The 17,048-nt window shown below is 23.0% G+C and overlaps 1 protein-coding gene and 1 long non-coding RNA gene across 6 annotated transcripts in view; both read left to right on the forward strand.

Annotated features, from left to right (window-relative positions):
* The first annotated feature begins 698 nt into the window (after positions 1-698).
* The window catches only part of LOC126896049 (growth factor receptor-bound protein 14-like), a 55,473-nt gene continuing 39,123 nt past the window's right edge, over positions 699-17,048 (forward strand). The window contains exons 1-7 of one of the 4 annotated variants that reach the window (XM_050668483.1): positions 699-714; positions 5,698-5,819; positions 6,647-6,803; positions 6,863-6,993; positions 7,051-7,122; positions 10,405-10,536; positions 10,615-10,680. In XM_050668483.1, coding sequence (XP_050524440.1) covers positions 5,748-5,819; positions 6,647-6,803; positions 6,863-6,993; positions 7,051-7,122; positions 10,405-10,536; positions 10,615-10,680 — 630 coding nt within the window. In that variant the 5' untranslated portion in view covers positions 699-714; positions 5,698-5,747. Of the gene's footprint in view, positions 715-5,691; positions 5,820-6,443; positions 6,577-6,646; positions 6,804-6,862; positions 6,994-7,050; positions 7,123-10,404; positions 10,537-10,614; positions 10,681-17,048 lie in introns of those variants that run through there. The other 3 variants (XM_050668485.1, XM_050668484.1, XM_050668486.1) reach the window with 3 other exon arrangements.
* On the forward strand, positions 11,489-15,213 carry LOC126896051 (uncharacterized). Of its 2 annotated transcripts, XR_007701762.1 has the most exons (4): positions 11,489-12,118; positions 12,216-12,475; positions 13,062-14,270; positions 14,397-15,213. It is a non-coding gene; the product is annotated as an uncharacterized LOC126896051 (long non-coding RNA). The 2 variants fall into 2 exon arrangements; XR_007701761.1 differs by having other exon boundaries at positions 11,489-12,475.

Below are 17,048 nucleotides of genomic sequence, written 5' to 3' on the forward strand. Positions count from 1 at the left end.
AAGGTGTAAATAGAATGATGCGAATTAATACATAGATATGAGTGGAGCGGAGATTGATAAATGTCTTTAGTCTTCATTTGTTTCTTAAAAACTTTGAAATGTCCTTGAGATCTCATTAGGAAAAATACATGAAATAAAAACTGAATCATACCTAGAATACAAAACTTATACTTGACAAGTAGAAATTTGTACTTATACATATAAAAGAGTGTTGAGTATGCCCAAATAGTTCCTATGGTTTTTGTTTAAAAAAGCTACGAAAATGTTTAAAAACCACAGGTTGGCAAAAATAACATTCAGCGTTGTTGGGTTAATTTATATCTTCAATTTAATTTCTCGATCGAATTCATTTTTATGAGTTATTACATGATACGTAATAAGTGCACACATGAATGTTATTTTTTCTTGTAAACTACAAAGTCAGCCAATTTTTTAATGAATGTAGAGTGATTTGAATAAATGAATCTAATGTCGAACTAATATATTTCCGCATAAATGAAGAGCGGTAATGTGATACGACTGAGTAGGTGGCAGCGATCACTCAAGAGGTGTTACTCAATAATAGTCAATTACTGGTAGAAAATTATTAATATTGCGTACTGTTGTAATAAATGCAATCACATGCAAAAAGACAATTTAGTGATTATTTGATGTTTAAGCGTTCTTATGTTTAGTCTGGAATTAACATTACCGTCGATCTATTGATTGGAACAGGTATGCAATATTTAATACTTTTTTATGTTTAAGTATAACGTGTGACTGATTTATATTAGTTTATCTGATAATTCTACATACTATAATTGAGATTATTCCAATCTTAAATCTCTTTAAATTGATTAATTTCATAATTCAAAATTTATTCTCATGAGTTTCATTTTTGATGATTTTATTATTTTAAAAGGTCAAAGATTTTATGATTCACATTTTCCTATCAAAATTATTCCGATGTTTTATTAGTTGATACATTTATCTAATAAAATAATAATATCGTCTCTATTATTGTTTATGTATTTTTGACATAACAGTTTTTTTTTAATTCCATGTAAATCATTAAATTCAATAACTCATTTGTAGATAATAAGGTCAACAAAATTATTAATACATTTCATAATTATTTTTAAGATATATCATCTTCTATTTCTTTAAGCCCGATAGCTAATATAGAGATCTATATTACATTTAATTATTAAATCAAGATTAGAAAAATTATTGTTCTCATCTAAAAATCAAAATATTATGGATAAATTTTCTTATAATTTTTTTTACGATAAGAGTTTTTGGAAAATATATAGAAAAAATTATTTTAATTATAAACTCATTTCATCATAAAAACTATATATATAAAGGAATTAATTTGATTTAGACATACCAAAAAAAAAAAAGAATACAAATATTTACAATTCACTAGGATTTCCAGCTACAGGAAATATTTTTTCTAATATGTTAATGTCAATTTAATATAGGAATATTACACTATATGATTTTAGTGCTCAAAAAAAATATTTTATAAATTTATAAAGTGGTGTTTTGAGGGTAATACGTCGACAAATGACGTATACCATATTTAGGGTTTTAAAAAATATAAATATGCATATACACTTTGAAATAAAATAATGGGTTATATACCTATTTCTTTTACTGTATGATATTCAAAGCTTGAGCTAACTATATAATGTATTATCATTATAATTTTGTAGACAATAGATAAACAGAATTTTATCCTCAAATTGAAAAAAATTCCCTCGTTCCTCGTAAATGGGAGAAATCTCCAAAAAAAATTACAAGTTTAAAAGTTTCTAATTTTCGAAATTTTTTCAATTTTTTTTACTTAAAACTGCTATAACTTTTTCAAAAATGAGTATATCAATATAATTTTTTTTTATAGATGCATGATGTTATTACCTATCATTTGGAATATATTTTTTATAAATCTGACCCTTTACCTGCTCACAGGAGGGGATTTAAAATGACAACTTTTTAACTTAAATTTTAAGTATTCCGGATACTCTGACACTTTTATATGTACCTTTAATTAAAGTTTATGTAATATACTTATAACGGAAAAAAAAATTTCGGACTTTATTTTATCTTCATGGTGAAAGTACAAGTGTTATATATGAATAAATAAATATAAATATAATATATAAAGGGAAATGGTGTTTTTTTAATAAAAAAGTATGTCGAATGAAAGAGGAATATAAATATAATTCTCATAAAAAAATTGTATTGATCTATTCTTTTTTAATAAGTTATAGCATTATAAAGTTAAAAATATAAAATATAAAATTGAGAATTTTCACACAAAAATAGCATTCGGTAACTATTTTCACCGTGAAGACAAAATAAAGTCCAAAAATTTTTTTTCCATAATGAAGTATATTACATTAGCTTTAATTTAAGATATATATAAAAGTGTCAGACTTTCCGAAACACTTTCAAACGTTAAGTTGAAAAAGTTGTCATTTTAAATCCCCCCTGTGAGCAGGTAAAGGGTCAGATTTATACAAAGAATAGACCAAGTGAAAGATAAAGACATCATACATCTATAAAAAAAAATTTTAAAAATTTCGAAAATTAGCGATTTTTAAATTTGTAATTTTTTTGGAGATTTTCCCATTTACGGCGAAAAATTTTTAATTTTTGAGGGAAATGTCTTCGATTTGATACGAATTGTGATCATTTGACGTATCGTTGAAAGAAATCGGTTCGGTGAGAGTTAAGAAAAAGTAGGCACAGACACAATTTTAGCTTCGCATCGAAGCTAATATATGATTTTTGTAAAAAAATTCTTTTTTTATATTTTTAACTTTATGATACTATAACTTTTTGAAAAATGTATGGATGTATTCTTCTTTTATGCGACATACTTTTTTTTAAATCGGACCATTTCACATTATATATTTATATATTATAAATATATATATATATATTCATATATTACACTTATAAATCATAAAACTTAATCAGAATATAAATAAGGAAATAGTAGATCATTTAGCTTTTGGAGTAATCCACCAATCTTTTTTAAATTAAAAACTATCTACAGATTTGCATGAAAGCGTTTTTTATGATAGTTATTTTTTTCACTGTCAGATATCATCTATACTGAACCCCACTGTGCTGGTTTTTTTATATAAAAACTACAATATTTGTGGGTAAAATTAACGTGTATATTAAAAATATCACATTGACGTATGAGAATTTTTGGATTTCCAATAAATATTATTGGATAGCTTAATATTTTACCAAATGTTTGTATTCGTAAATTAAGTTGAATTGATATATAATAATCTGTTTCAATTTTTTCAAGTAAAAAGTTTCATCATAGAAATTCAAAAACTTTAAACATTCATTTGATTTTCTTATTAATTATTTATTATTATTATTATTATATCAACAAGACTTTTTTTTTATGATAAAATAATAAATAATTTTTTTGTAAAATTTTATCACTGTTGCGAATGTGGAATGTATTTTATTATAACTGTTAATTAAAACTGCTACCTTGTTCGATTAACTTTTAAATTAATACATCAAATTCTCTAAATGGTTTTTTTCTCCGAGGAGTAACTACGATGCCGTACGGTGTGTCGCAACAATTACTATCACTAGCATTTTAATTAACTTAAAATTAATTAGTTAATAAAAACTAAAAAAACTATAGGTTAAAGTTAAAGAACTATCTTAACTAAAAAAATACCAAACTAAGAGATATTGAAACAAGAAAACTAGCAACACTAAAAAATGTCCAAACCATTGTAGCACTAATAAAGCAAATGATTCATGACATAATATGTAAATTAATAATTTTTCAATCTTATCCCTCAATACAATTATTTAGCATTTAATCCAGTCGTAAGAATAGTACATCTGCCTTTGTTTATTATTTGTACAATTGTAAAAGTACTGGCATAATTAGTAGTAGATAATTAGATGTCAATTATTGGCGCACTTGAAAAGTACACCAGTTGTGGAAAACCCTTTTTAAATAAAAAATATACATATCATTTCTTTGTAAAATTTAATTGATAATATTCAAAAAATTTTTAAATTGAAAGTGACAATTAAAATGTTAGTAGAACACAAACCGTTGATATTATATTTTAAAATGGTCAAATATTATGCCACTTTAATATTCAATAAAGGAAACATCATTATGTATTAAAATGTTAAATCTCAAGTATATCGCCATCCCATCCATAAATCATTTTACTGCGCGTTTCCCTAATAATACAATTGAATGAAAACCCTAATTGTTTATAAAATAACAATTTTTTTTTTGTAAGACTAGCAATAATTTATTATTATAAAATTTACATTCTAAATAATGATTAATTAAACTTGAAGTTAGTCATTTTTAAATCTTAAAAATGGATATTGTGTGATATTAACCAACAATCGAATGAAAAATTGCCTATATAAATACTCTACCAACGACTGCTAATTCAATGTCATTACAATTACCCGCAATTTAGAAAAGGTCAATAGATTGATGAGAAGGCAATAAATTTTAGTGAAAACGATCTATACAATTACTGTACATTATAAAAATATTAGCCTAGTTAATAGACTTAACATAAAAATTTAACGATTATTGGTTTCATACAATTTTAATATTACTTAGAACCTATATGTTTAATAATAAAAAAAATTATTTCAACAATTATAAAATTTTGTATCCTTTTTTTTCTATTCAATTCATAAATAATCTCGAAATTTATATGCTATTTTCAAAAAATATAAATATTACAATATATAATATATTAATAAAATATAAAGAATAATTATTTAGACTTAATTTTATAATTTAACAATAATAAAAAAAGAAAATTCTAAAATCAAGAAATATTTAAAAACTTGTCAAGTTTATTATAAGCGATTTCACAGTTAATCATACAATCAACATTTAATTTTATCGTAATATTTTGAATACTGTTCCTTAGGTCAAGAATATCCAAAAAAAATTTTAACGAGAAGTAATATATTTTTTTAAAAATTTGGTTTTATTGGTATATTATATACATTAATATCATTTTAATTATTCTAATACCTCTACTAAGTATAATAACCCATTAAATCCATTAGCTATTACCTTAATATAAATTTGTATATAACGAATTTACGAAAAAAAACTAAATATTTCATCTTGACGAAATTCCCAGAACAGTTATTTCTAGTGTATTATTCCAAATACTCATCATTCAATTCAGAGAACCGAGCTTTATAATTTTTGCAATAAAGTTTTCTCCCGCCATATCTATTAACAACATCCATCATCCCAAATGAAGTCATTATCATTCCTATAAATTTTTGTCGCCAAAAAAACCCTTTTATCAAGCTTAATCAAACGGTTAAAAACCACGAGACGCAAAGTGAATGCTTCGAGGTGTGTGACGAAAACTATCGTAATGAAATTATAAAATGAAAACTGTGTTTTAGGGTAGATTTAGATGTGGAATTAGCATATCAACATTTTTAAAGCTCAAAAAACATATTAATAAGGATTGTAGTTTTTAAAAATATTTTTCAAGTTGTTGTTAATACAAAACAGCGCTGTTTTGTAACATGCTGTTTATAAATAGCATGTTGATAATTCTAGGAAGGTTGATATCGCTTGAAGTGTCAATTAAAAAAAATTATAAAAATCAAATCTTGTTCCATAAATGTTTTCTATTATTTACATATTTTACCGTTTAGATTTTAGCAACTAGTCAAACAGAGATGAATAATATTACAATTAAAAAGCAATGACTTCTTTATCGCCTTATAAAAAGTTGGAAGAATATAAAAACCAATCTTTTGAACTTAGTTGCATTTCGGTAAGTACAATTATTTTATTATATAAAAAAAATGGTAATAATACTTGAATATAATATAATTTAACGATTAATCTTTAATTTCCTATAATAACTAAAATCATGTTGAATAATCATACCCTTTAAAAATTTTGTGCTGCCCGCGCTAGTACTAAATTTACTATTGGATACATTAGGGGGATTACCCTCATCCCAAGTATGCGTCCTTCGAAAAATGTTCAAAATTAATTTTTAAGTCATTCTAAATTCGTATTGGAGACACTGTTCCAGTCTAAATGTCATCTGTTGTCGTGTATTTTTATATTTCGATAATTTATTACTTTGAATAAGTATGTAAGAACGCAAATTAGATTAATAAAATTATATCCTATTTTCCAATTAGAACCTAAAATATATTTGAATAGGAAATTTATAATTATATAGTATAAAACAACTTTAACAATGTAAATAATTAGATTAATATTAATTAGAGTTATTTATTACAGGAATTAAATGGAATATTCATATTTCGTTATTATTTTAATTTTTTTTGTTTTATTAATTCTTATATTTTCTTCCATGAAAATTATTCTATCTCGTGGTATATAAAAAATTTTTTATCAATTACTTGATATACAAAGTCATATTGTTCAAAAATAAAATTATATTATAATAATACTTATTTCAATTCGACTTTTTTTATGAAATTTTAACTTTTTATTTCACTTGATACTAATCTTACATTAATAATAATTTTTATTTATATCAATTTATTTTTAAAGTAATTACTCTTTATTAAATTGGAAAGAACTCAAATGTTATACTTATATTTAAATTTATATTTTTTTTAGAGAAATATCAATATATACAACAGTGATGATTCATATCAATCAATTTATGTAAGCTCTGAAACTACTGCTAAAGAAGTTTGTTTTTTATTAACAAATAATTTGCTTGAAAAATGCTACGAATGGTCTATTCAAGTTATATGGAAAGACAAAGGAATAGGTAGTGATAGAAAATTATAATGATGCTTATATACTAATGTTTAAATCATTCCTAATTAGAAAGGACATTAGAAAGTCACGAATTAGTTCTTTTGTGTTTTTACGAAATGGAACCTGAAAACAATGACAGAATATTAAAACTCCAGCATAATGTTAAGATGTTTGATATGTTTAAGCATCCGGAAGTAAATGTGAATAGAAGTGCATATCATCTTTCAATTATATTTATTACTTATATTTGTTTACAGGAATTTTGTTTTCATAAGATGTTAGATTTTGATGAAAATCCAAATGAAAAAGCCAGATATAAAATTATAGAGGTATTACCACAATTATGAATTTATTTATACGCTAAAATAAGAGTTGGATTATCAATATGAATGTTTGTACAACATTTAGATATTATATATCTGATAATCATCATTGAGAACTATGAAATATTTAAAAAATAATATTTATAAACAATGATTTTTTAAATGTATAATATCCATTTAGCTTTCTCAGCTATAATGAGATAGTGTGAAGTCGACAGCCCATATAAAAATTCTATCTAATCATTGTAAAGTAGAAGCAACCCTAAATAGTTGGAATGAGGTATGAGGAATGAAAGAGATGATGAATAATATACATTGTAATATTTTTTTTTTTTATAAAACATTTTTATTGAATACCATATATATTTCTATACATTATATAGAAACACATAATTTAAGTATATTATTTTATATTACATTTTATTGTAGAATTGGCATTTAATTATGGTTTGTTAATTGAATAATCGATATTTCAGTGTAAAATAGCTTGTAATTTTGGATAGAAATGTCCAATGTTATATTAGCATTTTAAATAAAAATAAGTATTTAATTTTTATTCTTTATTAAATGTACTTGACTTAGCATTATTAAAAATAACAATTATGTTAAATTTTTATAGTGTATGTTATGTTAAATTAAGTACTTTTATGTTTAAAAATTTATAGTATAAAATTTGCTATTAGTTATGTTTACTAAAATTGTCAACTAGGCTGTGAATTATATGCATATATAAAATTTATTTGAGCCATTTTAAAGGGTCCCAAGTTTGTGCATCTTAGTCGTTGGATTATACAATAACATGGAAATATTTTTCAATTTTAGGGGAATTAATCTCCCTAATTCCCTCAAAACTATAACATCAAAAAAATAGATTACCAAGTTTTCATGTCGGTTAATAGAAATTTTTAATAGCTGAAGATGTGTTCACATTAACTTCAAAAATGTTTATAAATGTATATAATTCACAGCTCTAAATATTAATATTGTTAGCTACATCGCTAGCTAATTAATTTCTATTTAAATATATTTTAAAATAACACATATCTATATCTTAAAAATTTAGATTTATTTTGATTATTCAATGTTGTATAGAAATTACTTTAAATCTTATATTTAAGTTGATCAAGTTTTACAAATTTTTTGTGTTTTAATAGGAATAAATAACTTAAATTAAAAGATTTTCTAAAAATGGTATTTATTCAATTAATATTTAAATTTTACCTTTTTTACAAAGTAATGCATTTGTTAATTCGTTACCATAAAACTTAGGTTTATATTCATTTTATAATAAAAAATAATATCCTTTATCTTTGTTTGAGTACTTGTATCATAATGCTATTACTTAAAAATTAAAAATGATGAAGTTATAATAACTAGTATTTTTGGTTAATATGCTTTTATAACCAACTAATTTGATGTAGTTATTTAAATATGTTTGATAAATACTTAACATTTAGTTGTATTTTTATTTCTGTTTTACCTAAATTAAACAATAATTTACTAACTTATTTCACTTTTTATTCAATTAATGAATAATTTATGTATAAAAATTGTGTTATTATAAAATTATTATTACACAATGCAATTATTAAATTGTCAATTAAAGAATTTTCAAAAAGGAATATGTCATAATTTTTTGTGTAAATTAATAGTTAATTTTAGTAAAATTAATACTAAAAAATTGAGATATATTTTATATATTAAAATATATATTGTATTTCTAAAAGTGGTTTCCAAAATAGATTACTTCTGATTTAAATTATATCTCTAATTTTTTAATTTTCCCCCACAAAATATATATATGCTTTTTTTTGTAATATATACAGGCCTCATCAAGATGGTCATTAAATATTTTGCACATAACAGTTGACTTATTTTTTTTAAATTCATATTTTGATATAAACAAATATAAAGAGAACAAAATAATTGCAAATAACTCAAGAATTTATATATATTTTTTAATTTTCTTTAAAAATAGGATATTATACTAAAAAATTTTTACGGTTCCTGAAATATATTAAAAAAACTACCTTTTTTACAGAAATATATTCAATTGAATAACTTCCCAATTTTCATAGTGTTTATAATGTTATTTATATTTTTTATTTTATAGTAAATTTCTTGAGATATTTTTTAAATATAATCTATTATTTTACTTACAATACTAGTTAGTTTTTCTTGTAATATTACAAATAACTTATTTATTATTTCTATCTTTTATTTCCTTCCTAAATTTATATATTATAAAATTCTATACATGATATATATGTATATAGTTAAAATTTATATATGTATTTAAAAATTTAAATAGAATATATTTTTTCTTTCCATTTGAATGGTTAATTTTTTATCATTTTTACTCTAACCAGTTAAATTAAATTCAATATTTATCTTTTTTTTTATGTTATGTTAAGATTTTATATAATTTAGGCAACATGTACTAACTTTTTACTGAATATAATTATCTCTAGTATTACTCAATAACTCCACGTATAACGATTTGTTAAATATTAATATATTAATGCTTTTTTATATATATTACATTAAACTTACAATGTGCTTTGTTAATATTTTGAAGTAGTAATTTGTACTATATATTTGACAAATTTTTCAATAGACTAATTTTATCTTAGACAAGTGCTATTATAAATAATGGATTGATAAATCTCTAATGTTTCCTATGTGTATTCTTAATCAGTTTCAGGATATTTTTTGAAAGAAAAAAGTTAAAATTTTGCAAACTTAAGGACTAAATAGATGAATCATTTGAATCATTAAATATTCATTTATAAATAGGTTGCTTTTGCAAACCTTTGTTTCACTAAATAGCAACTTATAATTTTTAATCAATATACAAAAATTATTTATGTGCCTTGTTTTATAATTTATGAATCTCTTGGTTTTTTTTTTATTATTTACTAATTTTGGTAAAAATTTATTTTTGATATTTTTTTTTTCTTACAATGGGTATAATATCAGTTAGCATACATAATATTATGTGTTACTTTGGTTACCTATTTTGAGGATAAATGTTGAAGAAAATATATAGAGTTTTCAGTAAGTAAGGAAACGGGTTTCTATTGTTCTCATTGTTTGTAACAATTGACCTGTTTCCTTACTTACTGAACACTCTGTATAACTTAACATTTCTTTGTATTTAGTCATTCAAATGTAATCGGTATAAATATAAATATACAATTTTTTTAATTAAATTAACCAATTTAAATCAAATGACAGATTATTTTGTATATAATAAAAAAATACTAATGTATTAAATTTTATTTATAGAGAGTTTTAAACGGTGAAATCAAACCACTACATTACGATAAGGTATGGATATTCGATTGTAATAACCCTAAATCTAAATGGGAAACAACTATATTGTTGCTGAAAGATAAAAAATTATACCTATCACAAAATGTGAGCATAATATTTTTCTGTTAAATAGAAAAGAAAAAAAATTATAAGTTTATACTTAAAATTAATAATAATTTTTAGTATCAAAATGTTGTATCATTTATTAAAAATTTCAAGACTGTACGGAATTTTCTTAATGGAAAAATAGTAAGTGTTGTCAAATTGACCAAATTATGTATTTATGTTATTCAATAGTGATTTTTTTGCTTTATTAGTAGTTATATATTTGTTTTCTTATTGTAATTAATATAAATATCTCGTAGAACAAAAAACTGTCATTTTACTAATTAATTAATTACCAACCTAATTTAAATAAGCAATATTTTTATGGGTGATATGTTTCAATCAAAATTTATAAAAGTACTATGTAAACAAAATTAATGTGTGACCGACTTCAGTATTTCGTGTCAATCAGATATATATATCAGAAAACTAGTAACTAATAGCAGTAGCGCGTATTTTCGAGAGGAGATACAGGGGCATATGCTGATATAAATATGTTAGTGGTTTTTTGCTTGGAGATTTTTTATATATTTATTCTGTTTCTTTTGAAGCTTTTGATGAAACTCTGTGTTTTTAATTTTCAATATTAAATCGATTATTTGACTTTACCTGTGTATGTACAACAATAAATGTCTTACTTTTTTTCTTAAGAACTATATTTTCGTAAGAAAACTTTTGATTTCATATCACCTTTTTATTTTATAGTTTCGTAATTTATACATAATAATCTTCATTAAAACATTTTCATCAAAGAGTTATTGGCTGGTTTATAGTTTATTTTTTCAATATTAACGTTTTTAGAGCAAAAACGCGTTAAAATAAAATTATTGATTCGTGTGTTAATGAATTNAAACGCGTTAAAATAAAATTATTGATTCGTGTGTTAATGAATTATATTAAAACTTGATACTGCTTATTTATGTGATTGTCTGAGATAGAAGAAAAACCTTCTTTTTCTTATAATATTAAGTCATTATAGTACTAGTATTATTAATAGTTATACGTTCAAAAAAATATACTTCAATTCCCAAAATTTAAGTTAAATAATATATTAAATTTATATGCATAACCAGAAGTCTAGACAATTGTGTCTTATTTGTTTTATTCAGAATGGTTTTTTAAATATCTGGCAAGTACAAATAACTTACCGACAATTAATTCAAACCGTAATGATATCACTGTTATAGTTTTCTATTAATATATATGTTGTAATTATATTTTTTAAACCCGTTAGTTTTATTTTGGAAATTACTCAGTAGTAAAAAAATTCATGCTTAAAAAAATGAAAAGTTCACAGCCAGTTTAAGTTTGAGTTGTTTACGTTGATTTATCATTCTGTAGCTGGCATTTATGAGCTTCCATTGTTATACGAATGGTTACAGAAATAATTATTCACACTTTCAAACCTATCAATCAATCTATCCATTCAGTGTAATGGTATTCTTGCTGGCTTTATACAGTTTTCGGTACTTAAATAATTAAATAAATAATATCACAGTATCTCTTGAGTATTCGACATCTTATTGAAACAGACAACTCGATGAAAATCGTTTATCATTGTTGTGTAATCATTATATACCGAGTAAGTACATCATCATGCATTACAAATTTTAATTTATATCTTCGTGATTATTATTAATTTTTGTTATGTTTATTTGATCGTTTTATTAACTGAAAAGTTTTACAATGGAAATAGTTTTTAAATATTTTTGGCAACCCACCTCCACTAACGCTTTTTTGCTCGTGTAATTTATAAACGACAAGAAATGTTGAAGAATTTTATGACTGCGATGGCAAGCTTTTTAGACAACACACAGAGAGTAAAGAAATGGCGGGGGAGTATTCGCGGCAATGAAAAGAAAACTTTTGGACTACCGCCAAGTTTTTTCTTTCTGAAATTCGGTCAATTATCAACGACATCAGAATCGACTGCTTATATGTAATAATAATACATATTCATAACCAAAATAAGTTCTTCTTGGCCACGACGTTGGTAGACTGTTGGTATAATATCTGGCAACAGTGTAAAATGTGCACAAACCAGAACTAAACGCAAATTCTGATTGACACATTGCTAATGGTGTAGTGTTGCCAGATCATTCTAGAATCAAACAAAATTAGATTTTTTTTAATAAAAATAAAAATATCTACCATAATTATATAATAAGAATTGATCACTTGTGGCTAATATTATTTAAAACTAAAAAATATTGTTTAAATATTACACGATAATATTAAATAGAAATGATTCCAGAATTGTTCAATTTAACATCATTCTTCGACATGTTCTATATTAAATATTTGATATATATAATTTATACTAATACTGTACGCTTAGTTGATTTAATCTCTATGTATTTATTTGACCATAAATCAAAAAATATTATTATAATTTATACTATGTAGCATATCTTTAATATAGGTCAATATAAACGTTAGTAAGGTCAAGAAGAACAATATTTACTTTACAAATTATATCATATACATATTTTTTTAATTGAAACATAAATATATCTTTCATGTAGCGCTTGTGTTCTTGTTATTTTGTTGTAACTTGTACCACATAGTAAATCAACATAAATGAATTAGGAGTTCATAATTGAAACGTAAATTTGATACAGTTTTAATAGTCAAGACATATGTTTTTTAGACATGTTCTTCTGGAGATCAGATATTTTGAGTATATAAGATAAATGAATTTTTAAACATTTAATATAAATTTAAATTATGATATTTGTCTATTTTATGGTCGTACTTTACAATTGAATATATTTGAGTGGTCTTTTATTATTAAATCGAAAAATATATTAAATTGATAATGTGTACTTATATCACAAAAATAGAAAAAAATAATTTATTAATGTTTAAAATATTTATATAATTTGTTCTTATTTCTAGATTTCTAGTATCCCAAATATTTATAAACATAAATATTCCGTTTTTTAAATGTTATTACAACGACTATTTTTAAATAGTTAAAAATATTTAAATAATGTAAAAGTTGTGTAGATAATAATGCAATTACATGAATTTGTTTAGTTAAATTCCAAATCTTCTAGACATAATCGTTGAACAAAAGTTATAATATATCTATGATCTACAGCACGAAAACGCACAAAGGGTACCCTATTAAATTAAAGTATATAGATATAAGAATAACTTTTTTTTTAAATTAGTTTGTATAATCTTTTTTTAGAAAATCGTTGAAAACATTAATTTAGAGAATTTAATTTCCGTTCAAAAATAATTGCAAAAATTTGTCTGAGGGAGAGCCAAAAAATATATTTTTTCAATATTTTATTTCACTAACCGATTATTATTTAGGGTCCTTACTTCAAATCAAACTCAAAAAATAAAATAAGTCTCCTAAAAAAGTATAAAATATTTTCCTCGACAAAGATAGAATAGACAATATGTATTTGAAAATTATGTAAAAAATTTGTTCTATGTTAATCTTAAAGTTGGGAAAGTTAAAGTATGATAAGCGTAATCCTGTTTAAGGTTGTCCGCTGAAATTTAGAAATTATAGCATTAACAAATATTTATCAAATGGCATAACATGGATACACCGTGTTCTATCCATTTGCCTGTTAAAATGTCATACTTATGACATTTTTCAATAATGATACATCAATTATCACATAACATGACATGTTATCACTAAAGTGTAAAATTTTGATACCGTTTGGTACCCGGTCTACCTCTATTTCACGTTGTTAGAGTCAAATTTTGAAGTAAGTACACTTAATATTCCCTATAATTTGATAATTCAATAATATTATGAAATAATATTTTATAGTTACTTTAAGTTACTTGCTTTTAAGTTAAAATTAATAATAATAATTATATTTATTTTATAGGAAATTATATGAAATTACATTAGAGGATCATACAGGTATCTTAATGTACGAAAAAAATGATTTGTTAATAGCAGTTAATGAATTAATTTCAAGAAAAATGATCATAAAGCAAGCTTCTATCAGATATCATATTTCAAAAATAATTTTAATTTACCATGCAAAAGGTGAAAGAGATTTAAAAATTCAAAATTTTTGAAGACCAATTAACTTTTTATTATTAGTTGAAAAAGAACAAATCAGTTATATGGAAGTACCTGTATTAATCGTTATTACTTTACAAAAACTTTCATTAAATATGTAACAAACTGTGCATTACTTAGTTATGATGAAACTCAACACAAATCTATGAATAATCCTAAATGAAATTAAGAATAATATTACCATATTAAAATTATTTCTACATTTTAGTCACATTCTCCAACCTCAAGATTTATCAATATTTCAATGTGTCAAAGTTTAATGGGATGCTAAGTTGTATAAAAGGAATAACATTAGTAAGAAATTACCCAAATCAATATTTGTAAAAATAACTGTAAGTGTATGTTCCTTTAGGTTTTATTAAAGAAGGTTTTAAAAAAAGGAGGGATACTCTTTTAGTAAAAACTGTGTAATTGAAAATTATTTGATTCTATTATTTTGAAGCAATAAAATGCAAAGTTTGATCTATGTAATTCTAAGACAAATATTTCTAATGATAAAGTATTGCTGAAAAAGCTGAGATAATAACTGCCAATGATTACCTGGATAAATTGATAGAAAATTATTAAGGAAACATGAAACTAAAAAAAAAAACTAATACCTAAACAGAAAAAAGTAAGTATTAAAGTGTGTTATTAACAATATTTTTTTTTATTTCTTTTTTTTACTTGTTATATTATTTTAGGTATATATTTTTCTTTATTTTCTAGTTAATAAAAAAGCTCAATTAGTATTCTAAATCTATATATTTTATATTATGGGAAAATTATTGTTAAAAGAATAAATGCTTAAATCTATAATGTAGTCAAAATATAAATTTTAACATTTTGTTAGATGTATATATATATATGATTTTAATTATTTATTTTTATCAAAAATATGTTGATAATAAAAAATTACAATGTTAATTTTAAGTGTTTTTATTTATTCATTATTAATCTCTACAGAGTACTTATAAATAAATTGATCGTGGTATCTTGATGAACATAAATTATGTTTTTAATCTTTGAATCAAAATAAATGTTTATGAAAAATGGAATATGTCTTTAACATAAATCAGTTTTAAAATATATATATATATTTATACTTACCCCAAAAAAAAGGGACCAGTGTGGTCTTTATTTATTAGCTTCGATGCGAAGCTGAGAAGGTATTGGTTTTACTATGATGTGTTTTTTTTTTTTTTTTGTGTCTGTTACCACTTTTTCTCAGCTCTCACCGAACGGATTTCTTTCAACGATACGTCAAAAGATCACAAAGTGTATCTAGTCGAAGACATTACCCTCCAAAATTGAAAAAATTTCCCTCGTTCCCCGTAAATGGGGGAAACCTCCAAAAAAATTACAAATTTAAAAATCGCTAATTTTCGAAATTTTTTCAATTTTTTTTACTAAAATGTGCCGTAACTTTTTCAAAAATGAACATATGAATATAATTTTTTTTTATAGATGCTTGATGTCTTTACCTATCACTTGGTATATTTTTTATGTAAATCTGACACTTAACCTACCCACAGGGGGGGATTTAAAATGACAACTTTTTCACAAAAAATTAACTTTTTCAACTTAACTTTTGAAAATGTTCCGGAAGGTCTGACACTTTTATATATATCTTAAATTAAAGCTAATGTAATATACTTTAATTTGAAAAAAAAAAATTTGACCTCTGGACTTGTCTTCACGGCGAAAATGGCTACCGAATGCTATTTTCGTGTGAAAATTCTCGATTTTATTATTTATATTATATTTAACTTTATAATGCTATAACTTATTGAAAAGTTTATGGATCCACACAATTTTTTTATGAGAAATAGTATTTTTTAATAAACCCTTTTTCATTAGACATACTTTATCTTAATCGAGATATTAATAAGGAACCAGCAGATCAAGTAGCTTTTGGAATAAAACACCAATTTTTTTAAAATTAAACACTATCTAAAGATTTGCATCGAAGCGTTTTATTTTGATAGTGATTTTAATCACTGTCAGATATGATTATACTTGATCCAACTATGCCACGTCACCACTGTGCCGCGACCCCCCTGTGCTGGGTTTTTTTTAATTAATCCTGAACAGTCAAACATTAATTAATCAGAATTGTTTACATAAAATTGAATTTTTTTATAAGTTTTTATAGTGTGATTAATAAAAATTTAATAGTTTATTAATACTTTGACCATTTTAGTAATAAAAAAGCGTACATACTTACCCAATCACATCTCATACATTTTAATTAATCTACATATTATAAATCTATCTTAAATCTATATGATTATAATCAAATTTTATAAAAGCAAAAAATTTCTGTTTAAAATTGTAGTGTGTTTATTTTTTTAATATAAAATGATTATGATAGGAAATTGCCTTTGTTTGCCCTTTCTACATACTCTCATGTCTCTTGAGTAATTTATTTTTTGTTTTAAAGATTAGATAAAATTAACGTATTATTTGATAT

The sequence above is a fragment of the Daktulosphaira vitifoliae genome, unplaced genomic scaffold (genome assembly GCF_025091365.1).
Source record: "Daktulosphaira vitifoliae isolate Bord-2020 unplaced genomic scaffold, ASM2509136v1 Scaffold_1, whole genome shotgun sequence".
In the NCBI taxonomy this organism is placed as follows: Eukaryota; Metazoa; Arthropoda; class Insecta; order Hemiptera; family Phylloxeridae; genus Daktulosphaira; species Daktulosphaira vitifoliae.